Source organism: Heliangelus exortis, chromosome 1 (assembly GCF_036169615.1).
Source record: "Heliangelus exortis chromosome 1, bHelExo1.hap1, whole genome shotgun sequence".
NCBI lineage: Eukaryota > Metazoa > Chordata > Aves > Apodiformes > Trochilidae > Heliangelus > Heliangelus exortis.
Genome location: NC_092422.1, coordinates 162495986 through 162511971, shown reverse-complemented (window position 1 = coordinate 162511971; position 15986 = coordinate 162495986). Strand labels below are relative to the sequence as shown.

Here is a 15986-nt window from a genome sequence, read left to right as displayed (position 1 = left end):
TGTCTGGGGTGTTATGGAGAATATAATTGAAAATGAATGGTAGTGTTTCTAGTAGCCATGCTCTATGTTGTATAATGGATCTTGGTCCTCACGAGACTTGCAGCTTTGCCACCTTTTCATGCACACACACACTTCTCAGGGTACACAGCCTTCTCTGAAATATGCAGAAATGCAGTCAATTATTTTTAAGTAACTGATTTCTATGAGATGTTTCTCATTTCCTTTGGTCATTTGCAGAGGGCAGGGTTATTTCCATCTCACAAGCTTATTCTAATGAGTTGTCTTTCTTACTACCCCTCCTTGCCCCTCAGTGATACTCTCTTCATCTAAGAAAGCTGTGAGAAAGTAGCATATCAAGGTATCTCTCATTCATATGCTAGGATCTGCTAATATAAGAGGATCTGTTACCCAATTATTATGCCAGTCTTGGCCATCTGGTGATTTGCTGATATCAGCATTCCCATTATGCTTTCTTAGCCAGTGTATCTCTAGTGTCTCTTGATACCTTACACATCTAGAAGATAATTCCAACCAGATTTTCCTTGGCAAGCTCTTTGGGCACACTGGTTGAGAAGTGGTCAGGGAAGGCAACTGTTGGCTTTTTCTTCTTTTCAGAATGGCAGCTCCTTAAAATCAAATGTGGTCAGAGCTTAATCAGCAGTTTTAGTCAAGGAATGTATTTGTGTATGCATGCACACCCACATTTTCTCTTCAATACTTATCCAGTCACTTGGCTCCATTTGTTAATACTTTCATGAAGGGGTCATTCTGCTAAATTAAGTCATATTGTACAAGGGGAGAGTTACATGAAAATAATGTTTTATCTCAGGAGGATCACTGCTAAAAGTGGAGAAGGCAAGTACTGCCAACTAGAGAAGTGAAACTGGACGAACATTCAGTAGCTGAACAGAGTAACCCAGTTAATCCTGGGTGGCTGGGAAACCTGGTATTTCCTGATGTAAATTTTGAGAGTTTGTCAAATGTTTTTATATAGATTTTAAGCAGAACATGATAACAGTCTGTGACTGGAGCATAAGTTGCCTGCCATCCTAAGCCATAGAGCTGCTGCAAGAATGGGACAATCTAGTGTGAGAAATATGTATTTTATCTTTAAGGCTGCTGAAAATTAGTGTGAAAATTCTCCTCAACCAAATAAAACCTGCCTTGTCTTGTCTCAAGGGCAGACATCATCTCTATAGCTCAATGCCAGCATGCTGAGCATGCTTTCCTGGGGCCACTTTTGGATTGTAGGAACATTGGGTACAGTGTTCACTTGGTCAGTCCCTTCAGCAGCAGGGATGCGACTGAGGAGGTTTTACAGGAAACACACTGGGATATGGGTCTGTGAAACCAGGAGAAGCCCTGAGGAACACCTCTTGCAGGTGTCCCTCAGTTTCAGGTTCTTCTTGATAATGGTCACCAGTGGAGCCTGCAGCATCTCCAGAATGTGCCCTGAGGGGCTGACACTGTCAGCCTGACCTATCCAGGCTATTGCCCAGCTGTGTAAAGAATTAAAACCAGCCTTGTAATTCTCTGCAGGAAGCAACCACAGAAGTTCTGAGAGGGTGGGTCTGAAGTGTTTTGGGATTCCTTGTCCTCAGCAATAGGATGAGACCCTGAATCCATCAGAGTTAGAGTGAAATGTTTCCCTTTTTCCTTGCAGTGGCCATGTCAAAAGACAGTAGAAGAATTCCAAACTGTAAACTTAAGGTTTATTTAAAAAATAAGAGAAAAAAAATCAGAAAAAATTAACTTTGTGAAAAAGGAAAGCACAGGGGCAGAGTCAGTAAACCATTTTAGCACAAACTTCCTCCCTTGTTAGGACTTCCCTGGTAAGCAGTGTTTCTTTAATTCACAGAATCACAGTTTACTGTGACTTTTGGTGTTAGACAGACTTCATGTAGTTCCACAGTGGCCCCAGGGCAGCTTCCGTCTTTCTGTCACCTCTGATGCATAGCTGCTTGGATCTGCTGAAGCCTCCAAAGTCCCTCTGGGTCCAGTGTCCCTCAGGGAAGAGATGTTTCCCTGCCCTTTTCCTTCAGAAAATCCCACCTGATCAAAGGGCAGCAGCTGGAATATGAAAATAAAAGGGCAGCTCTTCTCCAGGGTGCTCCACAACACCACACAGAGCCTTCTACCGTCCTCTCCAGTAAACTGATTATAAAAAAAAACCAAAACCAAAACCTCCAGCATAGCTTGCTTCTGAAATAATAGTTTAGATTTTGACCACTGAGTTTATTCTGCTACAGCAACATATTCTTACTTTGTTCTTCAGTGATTAAAAGTCAGTGGGGGGAATTATAAATATGTTTCAAAAGAGTCTTGATGAATGAGGGCAGTGAGAAGCACTGCTCATTTGGGCAGCATCAAAATGAGGTTTTAGGTCAGAATAAGAGTTTTTTTATGATTCCACTTTCACTATCCTCGACCCCATTTTTCTGAGTAGAAATTCTTTAATTAAGAAAAAGTTTGGGTTTTTTCCTAGTGAGAATATCTGACATCACTGTCACTTCATCAAGGAATTCACACTTTTCTCCACCCTGCAGATGAAGGACTGCACTACAGCTGGCACCATTTTAAGCAGGAATGATTCTGCATCAAAGAACCTGGTAAGAATGATAATCCTTAGAGTCATGAAAGACCCAGGGTCCCCAGAGCCACTGGAACACATTGAAAGAGCTTTGGTAATATTCACGTTTGCAGGTCACATCTCTGCTTTTCTGATACCACCTGTGTCTGATGTTGGCTCAGGATGTTGTGCAGGAAAACCCTTCATGCATGATTTTCTCTACTGCTCATTATCCAAGAAAACCAGGACAGTCCCTTGTGTTGTCATTCTTTGTAGGTCACTCTCATACTTCTCATCAGGTTCTTCACAGGTAACTATTTGACTAATTTTTGTCCAGTGGAAGCTAATATTTTGACACTGTTTTTCAGGATTTGGTGATCACTATTGCTCTTCATCCTAGTGCTTCCCTAGAAGCACTCATTCATAATCTGCTATACTTTTGCTGATGTTCACAGGACTAGTGGTGATTTTATGCACTGATCTGTGGTGTAGGATCATTTCCCTTTTGGTGAAACACATTTTAGCCCTATAGGGTCTGTTATCCAGTGTGGTTTTTTACCAGAGCCAGTTTTTTTTTAAAGATTAAGGCTAATACATACACATTTGACTTTGTTCTGTCAATCATATGTAAGAGACATGGCAATAAGTGTGTTTGCACAAAGGATCCAAAGTATAAATAGGTGCTGACCTTCACTTGTGGTCGTGGGGAAGATCAGTGCATGGCAAGGCTTTGAAGTGTCTCCTGGTGCCCAAGAAGGGCATGGATGTCTGTGAGAGACAGGATCCCTTGTGATGACACCTGTCACCAAGGCTGGACTCATATCACCCAACAGTGGCTGCTTGAAAGTCAGGCATCTGGTATCAGCAAGTCACCCAGACTCCTCAGGTGTGAAAATATGGACTCTTCCAGAGGGGGATCCATTGAGTGAGACACCCATCTTGGGAAAAAAAGTGCTAAGCTTGCCAAGGTGTCTAGAAGGATGCTGTAAGAATCCCTTTGGCTAGATATTTAGGCAGCTAAGGAAAAATGAGGTGAATCCCATCCACCATTCCTACAGGAATCTGGGGATGACATTGCTGGCTGGATCCCTTGTTCTTAGTTCTCTTTCTGCCCTTCTGAAACAGCAGCTTTTTCACACATATTTCTTGTTGTTGAGGCTCCATTGCAAGATGTATCTGTTACTTCACCAAATCCAATGACAGTGCAGAAATAGTCATCATAGGTATTTTTTATCTGAAACCTAAATAGGGAGAGAAAGTCAGTTTTAGTTGCACTCCTGACCTAGCTGAATGCAATGTCATCAATATCACTTTCATGAAAGACAGGGTAGCATGTGGTCTTGATGCTGAGACATATTATTGTCAGCGGAATTAGAAACTGCCTTTTTGGAGTTTTGCTCCCATTCCTCAGTTTTCTTCCCCAGACTCAACAAAAGAATATAGTCTCTGCTTTCCCATCCAGAGACTTTCCCCTTCTTTGGTAGCCTCCATTCAATGGTGCTGACATCATATTCTCTCTTGTGCCTGCCTGGTACATCCTTTTTTTGCTCACTGAACTCCACTTGGTCACATTCCTCCCTCCCTGCTCCGTCTTCTCTGGCCATCCTGGTATCACATGCCTGTATTCCCATGAAACTTAGTGGCTCTCTTTGAGCAGTCACAGGGATGTGCTGAAGCACTGGAATCTCAGGGAATCAGGTTGCTACAAACTGCAGTCCCTGATCTTCCTTGTACTCCCTGTTGTTGGCACTGAGGTGGTTTTTTGCCTTTTTTTTTTTACTGTTTCCAGATGTTGCACCACAGTGACTTGCTGGAATAAGCTTACATGTCAGTGTTATGTTCCATGTCATTAGTCCACTTCCATTTTTTCTTGCTCTCAGAGTATGTGAGACCAAGTAAATAGTAAGAACCCATTGATCGTGACTTAAGATAAGCCTGGAAAGGAAACAAATGATGATAATATGTTAAAATTACATTTTCTTCATCAGAGGTCCACAGAAAGCTGAACAGTCAGTGTGGAATGTACAGTGTGCATCCAGCCACACCATCTCTTTCCACAGCTTAGAGGTTGAATTTTTCCATTTTTATTTAATCTCTCTCTTTGTGGGACTACTTAGGACTAGACTAAATAGAATAACACACCTGTGATACCATTAAAGCTGTACATAGTAGTTAACTAGGTGTTACTAGGTACCTGGGAACACTTTTTTGTTCTAATTGTGATGGGAAAGCCTTTCCAGTTTTCATCGAGGCAATGACTGCCACAGGTAAGTGTCTTTTTTACTTGCTTGGTCTTGCCTTGTGTTAATACTTTCAGGAAAGGATCATTCTGCTAAATTAAATCATACTGTACAAGGGGAGAGTTGTATGGAAATAATGTCAGCTTGGCCCAGAGTTTGCTCCTTCCCACACGAGCATGCTTGGGAGGGAAGCTTCCAGGTGCAAGACTTCAACCACCACGCTGCATCTTACTCTTAAGGTATTTGCTGCCATACAGAGGTGCTAACAGCAGATTAGGGACCCTCCCCCAAACCATCTAACATGAGAAGACACAAATATAACCCCTCAAGCCCTTTGGCATGCAGGTCGAGCAATCCTAGAGGCAGCTCTATGAATTTAGACCTCACCAGCTCTTCCTTGTTGTCAATGGTTACCAGGTCTGAACCCATGGCAATACATTCCTTACGGGAATCATTCCAGGTTTTTTCTTCCTGTTCTGGAAAAAAGAAGTAGCATTTTCTCCCATTTTTTTCCCAGTCTTGGGGGCAGCCTGCAGAAGAGAAGAACAAGTGTGGAAAAATCCATGTTGACACTAACAAAAGGATCCTGTTACAGAAGAAATGTCTGAGAGTAAGTTACAGACACAAAAATACCTGTGGGGTCCTACCCATAATTTTTACCAGGCCACCCGGGATCCCTTCCATTCCCTGTGGCTAATGCCAGCCCAGGAGTCACTAGGCATGAGTCAGGAAAGCAGAATCACAAATAGCATTATCCAGCCTTTAAAAAATTGCTCAGAAGATGAAGAGAAATTATCAAGGGAAAAAAGCAGCTTTCAGTTTTCAAAAGTCTTATCTGTCTGCTGCAAAATATGGGAGCGGTACAGATACTGAAAAAAGAAGAACATTTCTCTCCATTGCCATGCAGGGTACCAGGAGGAACAGAGTGGGACTTGGAAAGGGTAAGATGATTCAAGGAGACAGGGACTGTGTGATGTAATTTTGTTGGTTATCCAGCAGGTCCTATAAAGCTAAAGGTAACTGCACTTGGGACACTTGATCCATCATGGTCACAGGATGTGATGTGATACCAAGGCATTTACCTGCCTCCTGGCTCCTCTGCACTAGCATGAGAGAGTAATCAGTACCTCCCTCTGAAACAGATGCCACAGAATCATAGAATGGCTGTGATTGGAAGGGACCTTAAAGATCATCCAGTTCCAACCCCCCTGCATGGGCAGGGACACCTCCCACCAGCCCAGGTTGCTCAAAGCCCCATCCAGCCTGGCCTTGAACACTGCCAGGGATGGGGCAGCCACAACTTCTCTGGGCAACCTGTGCCAGTGTCTCAGCACCCTTACAGGAATTATGTTTTCCTAATGCCTAACCTAAATCTCCCCTCTTTATATTTTAAACTATTAATGCAGAGCTAACCAAACACTGCTTTTAAAGAAGGTGAACATAGGAAATGTTTCTGGCCTTGAGAACTCATCTACGAATGGACAGGATGTGGTTGTTTATTTCTGAGAAAGGCAGATTATTATTATGACATAATGATGTCAGATTTTTTGCTGGTTATTTCTCTGATCAAAGTCCAGACACCCTCCTCCCTTAAACAGCAATCTAACAGGTTCCTGGAACCTTTTTTTTTTTTTTATAATGACAGAGGATTACTTACTCAGTGCCTCTTCATAGGTGGTAGAGAGTGTTTTTGAGTCAGGTGGGCTGCTTCTAGTTGGGTGGTCTGGAAATAAGCAAACAAACCTCAAACTGTAGTATAAATCTGTGGAGCAGATTTCCAAAGAGCCTAACTCCACAACTTCACAAAAAATGTTCCTCTCATTTTCAGAGCAGCAGAAAATGTGGTGTACTCTGTACATGTAAGAGTAGCAACAAGAGGTAGGGTCTGTCTTGGAGACATCAGTGCTCGAGTGTGTTCCCAGACAGCTTAGAGCTGTGGTCATTGCCTGCCCCTACCTGGACAGCTGGGTTGAGGTGTTCAGGCAGAGCTGATACAACAGTTCAGCTCCCTCAGATCAAAATGAGACAACGGTGTTCATTTTAGGTTTTAAAGCAGATAACCAAGCTGACATGGCCTTGATTCTGCTCTTTCTTCTGACGGAGTGGTCGTGATGGATTTGCGCTCAATGAGAGGCTTCTCACTCCCAGAAAAAGTGGCAGTGGAGGGAGGTTTACAATTTTTTATTATCTGCATGAATCTATCACAGAGAAACAGGAAAATTAGAGTTTTGAGAGGGTGAAGAAAGGAGATGAGGTCTCAGATGAATTTTTGCTGTTTACTAGACTTGTTTACAAGATCAAGTGGGTTTCAAAAAAATATTTATCATGTCTTCTCAGGGCTTTGGGTTTACCAGTTTAGAAATTCCCTGAGGAGTTTAGATGGGAGTATCACAGAATTACTTTGGAAAAGACCCTCAAGTCATGGAGTCCAACCATTAACCCAACACTGTCAGGATCTTAACTAAGCCATATCCCTAACAACTATGTCTGTATGACTTAAATATGTCCAGAAATGGTGACTCCACCACTGCCCTGGGCAGCCTGTTTCTGATAACCCTTTCAGGGAAGAAATTCTTCCTAACTAAAATCCAACCTGAAGCTTCCCTGCTGCAACTTGAGGCCATTACCTGTTGTCCTGTCACTTGTAACTGGTGGGGGACCGATCCCCACTTCTTTACAACCTCCTTTAAGGTATTTGTAGAGCACCATAAGGTCTCCTCTCAGCCTTCTCTTCTCCAGGCTAAACAACCTCAGCTGCTTCTCATAAGACTTCATCAAATCCTTCATCAGTTTCATTGCCCTTCTTTGGATATGCTCCAGCAGCTCCTTGTCCTTCCTGTAGTGAAGTGCCCAAAGCTACACACACTTTTCAAGCTGTGGCCTCACCAGTGCTGAGTACAGGGGTAGGATCACCTCCCTGGACCTGCTGGCCACACTGTTCCTTACACAGCCCAGGATGCCATTGGCCTTCTTGGCTACCTGGGCACACTGCTGGCTCATGTTCTGGTGGTTGTCACTCAGCACCCCCAGGTCCCTCTCTGCTGGGCAGCTCTCCAGCCACTCCTCCCCAAGCCTGCACTGCACCTCTTCTCCCACCTGATGGAAATCAGTTTACAACACATAAATAGTGGATCAGGATCTTCCTCTGGAACACTGTCACCTTTAGCTGTGAAATCTCCCTGAGAGATTCAGACAGCAGCACTACTGAAAAATGGTTCCAAGGTACAGAAACCTACCAAAGCAGCAATGTGTTATTTTCCAACTGGAGCAACTTAACACTGAATTTTATCCTGCTTTAGTCATATGCTAATTGGGAACATTAAGGTTTTCTTTGCCTTTCACTGAATCCCCAGAGCAACAAGGAATAAGAAACCAGAAAAATCAGTTTGAAATGGTTTGTTTTTCATGCACATATGCATTTATATGCATATGTCTTGAGGCTGGTTTCAAAAAAGAACAAAATTCAATTCATATGAAAGAGTGTTTGAAACAAAGTCAGAAGTACCTGTTCTTAGAAGATTAGCTCATAAGATACAGGGCCAAGTTTTTACTTACTAATGGATATTTTCTCTCAAGAAAAAAGACACCCTTATAAAAATCAGAAAAAAATTCTGGTCAGATCCCACAGAGTAAAATTTTTGTAATTTTCATGAACAGAACTGGAAAATGCCTTCTTGCCTACAAAGCTCTTGTATGCTGGAGCAATATCAAGAAGTGAGAATTTAATTCCTTTAAATGAAATTTTGGTCAAAACCAGTGCATTTGGCCAAACAAAACCATATGGAAAACTCATAAAACTGTAACTTAAAAGTGAAACAGTTGCAATGGCAACAGTTTTTATTTGAAGTTCAAGTAAAAGCCATATGCTAGTGAAGGTAAAAACTAATTCGATTTAGGTTCTCGAGTTTCTTAGGAGTGTGGTTTTGGTTCATTGAGACAGTTACAACAAGGTAACTATAACTGAAGCCAAACCTGAATCAAATCTTTGTCTTCACAAAGAGTTTCTCCAAGTGCATCTGTGAGTAGGTGGCAAACTCTGGGACTTGAGTGTGATTGTGGAAAGCTCTTAAGCTCACTCAGCCATCAAAGGGTAAAAAGAAACAAGGTACTACACCTGAAATTTAAAAATTATTCCTTGAAAATATTAAATGAGAAGTACTGTGTGGCTCTAGTATGATTTGTTGGTGTTTGTGTTGTTTTCTTTTTCCTAATCAAGAAAAAAATGCTTTCTTTCTAAAGAAATATATAACTTTTTATATAGTTTAATGATTGCTATGAATTCTGAGATGTATGTGCAGGGAGACCTAATATTAGGCTTTTATTTAAGATGCAAATAAATTCTTTAAAGATGTGACTTAGCTACCTCTTTCAAATGAGGGTTTTTTTCATATTTATTTAAAGATTTTTGGCATTATGGGCATCTTGGTAACATGATATATGTTGATAACCTTGAAATATTCTCATGGATAGCAGCCATAACAGCAAAAGGCATTAACTAATCTTGACTTGTTTTTTCAAAACATTTGTAAAATAGATTATTGTTTGAGCATTGTCAGTTTTCTGTTACTATTTGTTTTGGATGTCATGACGTAGATTTCAGTCATTAGGTGAGAGTCACAGATTATTAGCAGCTACTACATTTTTAGCAGGACTTACATATGAATATCAGACACACTGCTAAGACCAGTAGGAGGATTACCACAGCAACCAATGCAGTGACACATGTCCTGGAGCAACAGCTTTTACCTGAAGATAAACAGAAAAAAATAAAGATTAGGTGAAAAAAACTAGGAAAGGAACCCTTCATCTTCATTCACAGATGCCCTTTTCAGGCTCACACTGAAACACCTCTTTTATGTTAGGCACAGCCCTTCAGTGCTGACATCTTTGCTCTTGGGATGGATATGCTGTGGACACATTTCTTTTTCATCACAGACATTTAGTCTGAACTCTTCTGCTCTAGGCTTGAATACTTTGCTGAATTCTTCTGCATTTGATACTAGAGTTAAGTGCTCACTGGGGTCTGTATCTGCCCTCTTGATGAAAGCAAATCCCATTCAACCCATAAGATAAAGGTCCTGCCGTGTTATACCCCTCAGTAGAGTAACTTTTTCTGTGGAGTTCAATTGTCTCCCCTTTCTCTTTTGAGTGTTATTTATGGACTTTTGTTCAGGAACTACCTCAAGAGGATCCTTGAGATATTTTGCCAGTTCAGTGGAGACTCACCTGGGGATTACAGAGCACAAGTAGGGCTCAGAAGGAACAAATAATATACTCAGTGGTTGACTCATCAGACACTGAATTAAAAGGCAAAGTAGAGATTTCCATCTCTTCATGCTTCACATATCTGCTAGAGTATTTACTTACCCCTTCTGCTATCTTTGATGTTGGTGGTGTCTGGATGACAACAAGGACCTGAAAGCCAAATTGCAAACTGCAGTCAGTATCTGGTCTGTTTAGCTTCATTTTCACACCTACTTGTGCATTGCTATTTGAACTGCTATTTGAAAAGCTAAGAAGCTGTCATACAGTATTAAACCAGACTGATTTAAAACCAGTCTTTGAAAGAAAAAGCACACAAGAAGAACTCTGTGCTGTCAGGTTTTCTGCTTGTGGAAGTTTGCTCAGAAATGATTGCACCCTGAGTACATGTTGATTGCACTGATCAATAAACCTATTTGATAGGTGCAAACTGTCTACTGGGAAAACTATCAAGATTGGGAAGTGTGGAGAGGAGTTTTAGTGTCAAAATGGAAGCTTGTAGGAAGAAAGTTGGTGACCAGGAATCCTCAGGAGACAATTCCCAAAGTGGTCCCAAAACCCTATGCAGGGAAATGAAAAGACAGCGTTTTAGCTCCTGTCTGAGAAGATGGGGTAAAGATCCAGATTTCTGATTTTTCAGGGACTGGGAACATATCTTGTGCAAAGTGTCCAAAGACTCTGGAGGAAGAGATTTCATCTTAAGTGTCAGAGAGTAAAACTACACTGACACGTAGGAGATTTTAAGTAACTTCCGAAGTTAATGAGAGCAAGCTGGCAGGGGGTAAATCTTAGAATGAGTAACAGGAAGCTTACACAATCTAAAGAGCCATTTAGGGAGGTACTACCATCACATCTGACCTCAAATTCACTGAGACCTTGGTAACAGGAAAAGCCAGAGTGCAGAAATAGTTATGCAGAAAATACAAAACCGACTGTTATTTAAATAAAGTGTTCAGCAGCAAGAACCAGCTGCAGCACACCTGCTTCTACATATATACTAGAAATCTGAAAAACAAGATGGGATAACCTGGGAGAGCAGATTATCCAGGACCAGGGACAGTCCAGTTTTGAATATCTCCTAGGATGAAGACTCCATGACCTTACATGTTAGGAATTATCCACTAAGAAAATGAGGAAAATTCAGGGATGTTTTTTCTGCCCTAGGATTTTGTAAATCCATAATTTGCCTTTGCCTTCAACAGTGCATGCAGTTCTGCTACCTGTATTTCAACAAGTGTCTAGGAAAAGGTTCAGAGAAGGGAAACAGTAAATGATGGTTTAAATTAGGGTTCTGCAGCATGAAAAGGAGATGACTTAGAAGAAGATATATCAGAGTTACATTAAAAAGTGTCATGAAGACCTTGGACTGGGTTTGGCTGCTTAATGCCACTTCCAGTACACTTCAGAACAACAGCTGAAACTAATAGGAGGCCAGCTCAGAGTGAAAAAACAGCTGGTTCTTTGTGTGATGTAAAAAGATCAAAGAGCATTATAGAAATTAGGGCTGTTTAGAGAAGTAAGGAGAAACTTGGTAAGTTTGTAAAAGAGAAATCCCCTGAGGGCAGCTGGGTAGAAAGACATCTGCCTCAGGAAGTCCCTGAGAAGATGTGTGCAGGTGGAAGCATCACTGGCACATATCCTGTTTGTCTGCCCTCTTCTTATTCATCTCTAGTTGTTCACTTATGCCAGCTCTTGGAGACAGGAGGCTGGGCTAGGTGATTTCTTGATCTGGCCCAAAATATCTCGTGCACCAGTGAAGCCAACGAGTGCTCAGTTGTGTATAACACAACCCATCAGTTGCCCCTACTACAGCCACGCAAAGCAGATGACTTCACCTCTGTGTCTCCCATATGGTTTTATATCACTGCATTTTTGGAAAATAAGGCATGGCCTCCTCTCCTCTTGGTGTTTAAGATCATATCAGTTTAGAAGGCAGCTAAAAACTCACCAGCACTTGTGTCTAGGGACTTCACTTTCACTTCTGCGTATGCAGAACCTAAAATGGAGCAAAAATAGCAGAGAGTAGGGACAGTTGAGAAACAACTCAAATGGAACAAAAATTAATGACATTATGAGAAATGCTAAACACATGACAGCAGCCTGTTTATGTGACTGTGTTTAACTAAGCCTGCATAATATTTTTATCCGTTGCATTCACACCTTAGAGGACTTGTGATAGGCAGAAACAGATCTGGTTTATCTTCTGTGCAGACAATAACATAGGCACATGCACACACATTTTAAATCTAAACAGAAGCAAGAAAAAATTTCTAGATTTCTGATGAGAATGCCTAGAATATTGAAGCAAACCTGAAAACTTCTTTGAAATTTTTTTGAAGGGGTTACTAGTTAATAGTGAGAAAAGTGAAAACTTTACTACCTGCAGATAATAAATATGCAAGAAAGCATGTGAGGAAGGAAAGAAGGGCAGGGCCACATGAAAAGGGCACAGAAATGAAGAAATATGATGCTGCAGTTTTCTTAAACATTCAAAGTCACTCTGTTACACAGCACTGAGCCCCTTGGTTTCTGTCACTATACAATGTTAATGTCTTCACTGAGTTTAAATGCATTCTTCTGGGTTATGGAATTAATTTCATTCTCTTATGAACATTGCATTTGATCCAGAGAATCCTCTATCAAAGAGAAAATAGCAAACTGGAGGAAAAAAGAAGCCAGAAACCAGTGTTTGATCTCTTTTCTGTAAGATACGTGTAATTCCCACAGCATACGTGGGAAATGCTGTGCATAAATGAAGTGAACACATAGAAGAAAAAAGCAGATAGAGGTTTCCAGAAGGATACAAACAGAGAAACATAAAAATACTATGAAAACTGTATACAGACTGTAATTAGGAGTACATGGATTGAATTATAAGGAAAATGGAATTTTTAATCAGGTGCCATCAATTGTGAGTGTCTGTCAGTTTAGCTGTGAAGTCATCTGTTGAATGAGGTGATAGAAACACTGTTTCTTGGGGCATTAGAAACTCCAGCCTTCTGAAAATACATACCAAGGGGTCACACTTGACACAAAAGACAAGCATAGTAAAGAAATAGAAACTACTATTTCTGTCAGAGTGATCATTATTTTAAAAAGAAAGTGAAGAAAAAAGCAAATGAAACACTGACACAAGGAACATGAAGTCTCTTAGCTTAGGATGCAATTTTAAGCAGATGTAGCAAAACTAGTGCAAGCTTTCACACAGTAATTCTTATTGCACTGAAGAAAGATAAATTTTAGGTTAGAATTTTGCGAAGTCATTTTTACTAAAGCAAACTAACAAACAGACAAAGCAAGGAGGAAAGAGCCCCAGAGCCATGCTTAGCAAGGAGCAGCACAAGACTCTTTCAAGCAGCAGAACATCAGGCATGCAGCCTCCTGCTGGGTTTGCTGCAGGAATCAGAGTCTGCTGTGTAGGAACACACCTGGTTCAGGACAAGCTGATGTTCAGCTCTGGAATAATCTCCTAAATTGGTAGAGTTTACTCTTAATATCACACAAGAAGCTGTCCCTCACACTTGCACCTTAACAAATGAAAAATAGACCTTTTAACAATCCCCCCTTTTTTTTGGTAAAAAAACCCTACATGAACACCTTACCTGTGTCCTTTCCATGGCACTGACCCTCACCTTTCCTGTCCTTTGGCCTCTCTGGGGCTTTGATGCACCACAGCACTCATTCAAAGCATGTGGGAGGGAGGCTGAAGGACACAAAGAAAGCTCAGTGCAGACTGTCTGACGTACCTTGGACATCAATGACCTTCTGCAATCCAGGCCTGCCTGATTCAGTCAAGTTCAAGTCAGCGTAAATGAGATTTTCCGACATTCTTTCTCCTTCTTCTCCTGTTTTTTTTTTTTTTTTTTTTCCCCTAAATGCTGTTTTTAAAATGGTACTCCGGACTGAGGATGACTGATAGCTTCCTCCCCTTTCTACCCTTCAGGAAGAAGTTCTTTCCTCTTTCTGTCATACAGAAGCTTGCAGTGAGAAGACAACTTCTGATTGGTGTTGTGAGAGCTGCATGTTAAGTTTAAGGTTGTGATCTTGAGGTGGTCACCTTTGTTGGGAAGTAATTCTGGAATTAGCAGTATTTTTACTTTCCAGATCTTGACACCTTGGCTCCCCTCCTTCTGCTTTGTATTTTGAAAAGACAAATTGTATAAAATGAAAAAGAAAAGTACAGAGATTCAGAAGTCAGCCCTGGGATGCAAAGTGAAGCTCTCAGGGTGGACACAGAGCACATCAGGTTAAGGAGCACTGCAGAGTCCAGAAGGCACTTCTCTTAAAATCAGAGATCTGAGATAGTGATACCCATGCCCCTGCTCCACAGAGAAATGTGCTCACCACTGCAGAAATGGCTTCCTGTCACACTCCAGTGAATGTTCTTCACGTTTCACTGACTGCCAGTCAACCCCCCACAGGTTCCTCTCTCCTGGGCAGCTCCCCAGCCACCCCTCCCCAAACCTGCACTGCTGCTGGGGTTGTTGTGGCCAAAGAGCAGCATCCAACATTTGACCTTATTGAAACTCCTGCAAGCACCAAACTAAGGGGAACTGTTGGTCTGCCAGAGGGCAGGAAGATGCTGCAGAGGGACCTGGGCAGGCTGGGTTGATGGGCTGAGGCCCAGGGTATGAAGTTCAGAGGACCCTTGGCAGGCTGGAGGGGTGGGCCCATGCCAACCTCATGACGTTCAACAAGACCAAGTGCAAAGTGCTGGGTGGAGGCAATCCCAAGCACTGATATAGGCTGGGCAGTGACTGGCTTGGGAGCAGCCCTGAGGAAAAGGATTTGGGAGTGCTGGTGGATGAGAAGTTCAGTATGAGCCATCAGTGCACACTTGCAGCCCAGAAAGCCAACCAGATCCTTGGCTGTATCAACAGAAATGTGGCCAGCAGGTCGTGGGAGGTGATTCTCCCCCTCTACTCTGCTCTTGTGAGACCCCACCTGGAGCAGTGTGTCCAGTCTGGAACCTCTTTTGTCAGGAGAGACATGGGGCATGCTGGAATGTGTCCAGAGAAGGGCCATGAGTATGATCAGAGGGCTGGAGCACCTCTCCTATGAAGACAAACTGAGAGAATTGGGGTTGTTCTGTCTGGAGAGGAGAAGGCTCCAAGGAGACCTTATTGTAGCCTTCCAGTATCTGAAGAGGGATAAAAGAAAACTGCTGAGGGACTTTTTAGGATGTCAGGTAGAGATAGGACATGGGGGAATGGATTCAAACTAGAGGAGGGTAGATTTAGATTGGAAGTTAGGAAGAAGTTCTTCACCACGAGGGTGGTGAGACACTGGAACAGGTTGCTCAGAGAGGTGGTGGAAGCCCCATCCCTGGAAGTTTTTAAGGCCAGACTGGACAGGGCTCTGAGCAACCTGATCAGAGGTGGGAGTTGTACCTGCTCATGGCAGGGGGCTTGGAACTAGATGGTCTTGAAGGTCCCTTCCAACCCTGACAATTCTATGATTCCCTAGATCATTCTTTTGTCCCTTCTTGTACATATGGATGTCACACTGATCCCACAATCTGTTGGTACCTCCCTGGTCAGCCAGGACTGCTGATAAATGATGCAAAGTGGCTTGGTGACATCCCCACTAGCTCTCTAAGCACCCTTGGGTGTATCAAGTTGAAAATATCATGTTTATTTTTTACACTGATGGCAGATGTAATTTGCCAGGAGAAGCCCAATCACCCAGCTTGGTCTGCTGGTCACCAGCAGGGTGAGTAGGAGACACTGTCCTGGCAGCCCAATGTGGGAACAGCATCTGGGGGGGGGCATCAACCACAGCATCAGCAGCTGGTCCAAAGAGGGGACTGTCCTGCTTCATTTAGCACTGGTGTGGCCTCACCTTGAGTACTGCACACAGTTCTGGGCCCCAGCAGGCAAGTAAAGCCCCACACAGCCACTCCTTGACTCCCTCCT

At 42.4% G+C, this 15986-nt stretch overlaps 1 protein-coding gene across 1 annotated transcript; it reads right to left on the bottom strand.

The window, feature by feature from the left end:
- Positions 1-1690: 1690 nt before the first annotated feature.
- On the bottom strand, positions 1691-14007 carry LOC139791330 (C-type lectin domain family 5 member A-like). The gene is made up of 8 exons (XM_071733427.1): positions 13818-14007; positions 12020-12067; positions 10177-10224; positions 9466-9555; positions 6467-6532; positions 5197-5339; positions 4395-4504; positions 1691-3810 (listed from the first exon to the last, which is right to left on the bottom strand). Exons 1-8 carry the CDS (start codon positions 13897-13899, stop codon positions 3666-3668), a joined length of 732 nt encoding a protein of 243 aa, XP_071589528.1. The 5' UTR covers positions 13900-14007; the 3' UTR covers positions 1691-3665.
- Between the last annotated feature and the right edge of the window lie 1979 nt (positions 14008-15986).

Bases quoted from the DNA above. Each gene is read 5' to 3' on its own strand.
- LOC139791330 (XM_071733427.1), bottom strand. From the start codon at position 13,899: ATGTCGGAAAATCTCATTTACGCTGACTTGAACTTGACTGAATCAGGC. The intron at 10,225-12,019 runs GTGAGTTTTTAG...TTTGGCTTTCAG, and splicing joins GTCCCTAGACACAAGTGCTG to GTCCTTGTTGTCATCCAGAC. The intron at 5,340-6,466 runs GTAAGTAATCCT...TCTCTTCTGCAG, and splicing joins CACCTATGAAGAGGCACTGA to GCTGCCCCCAAGACTGGGAA.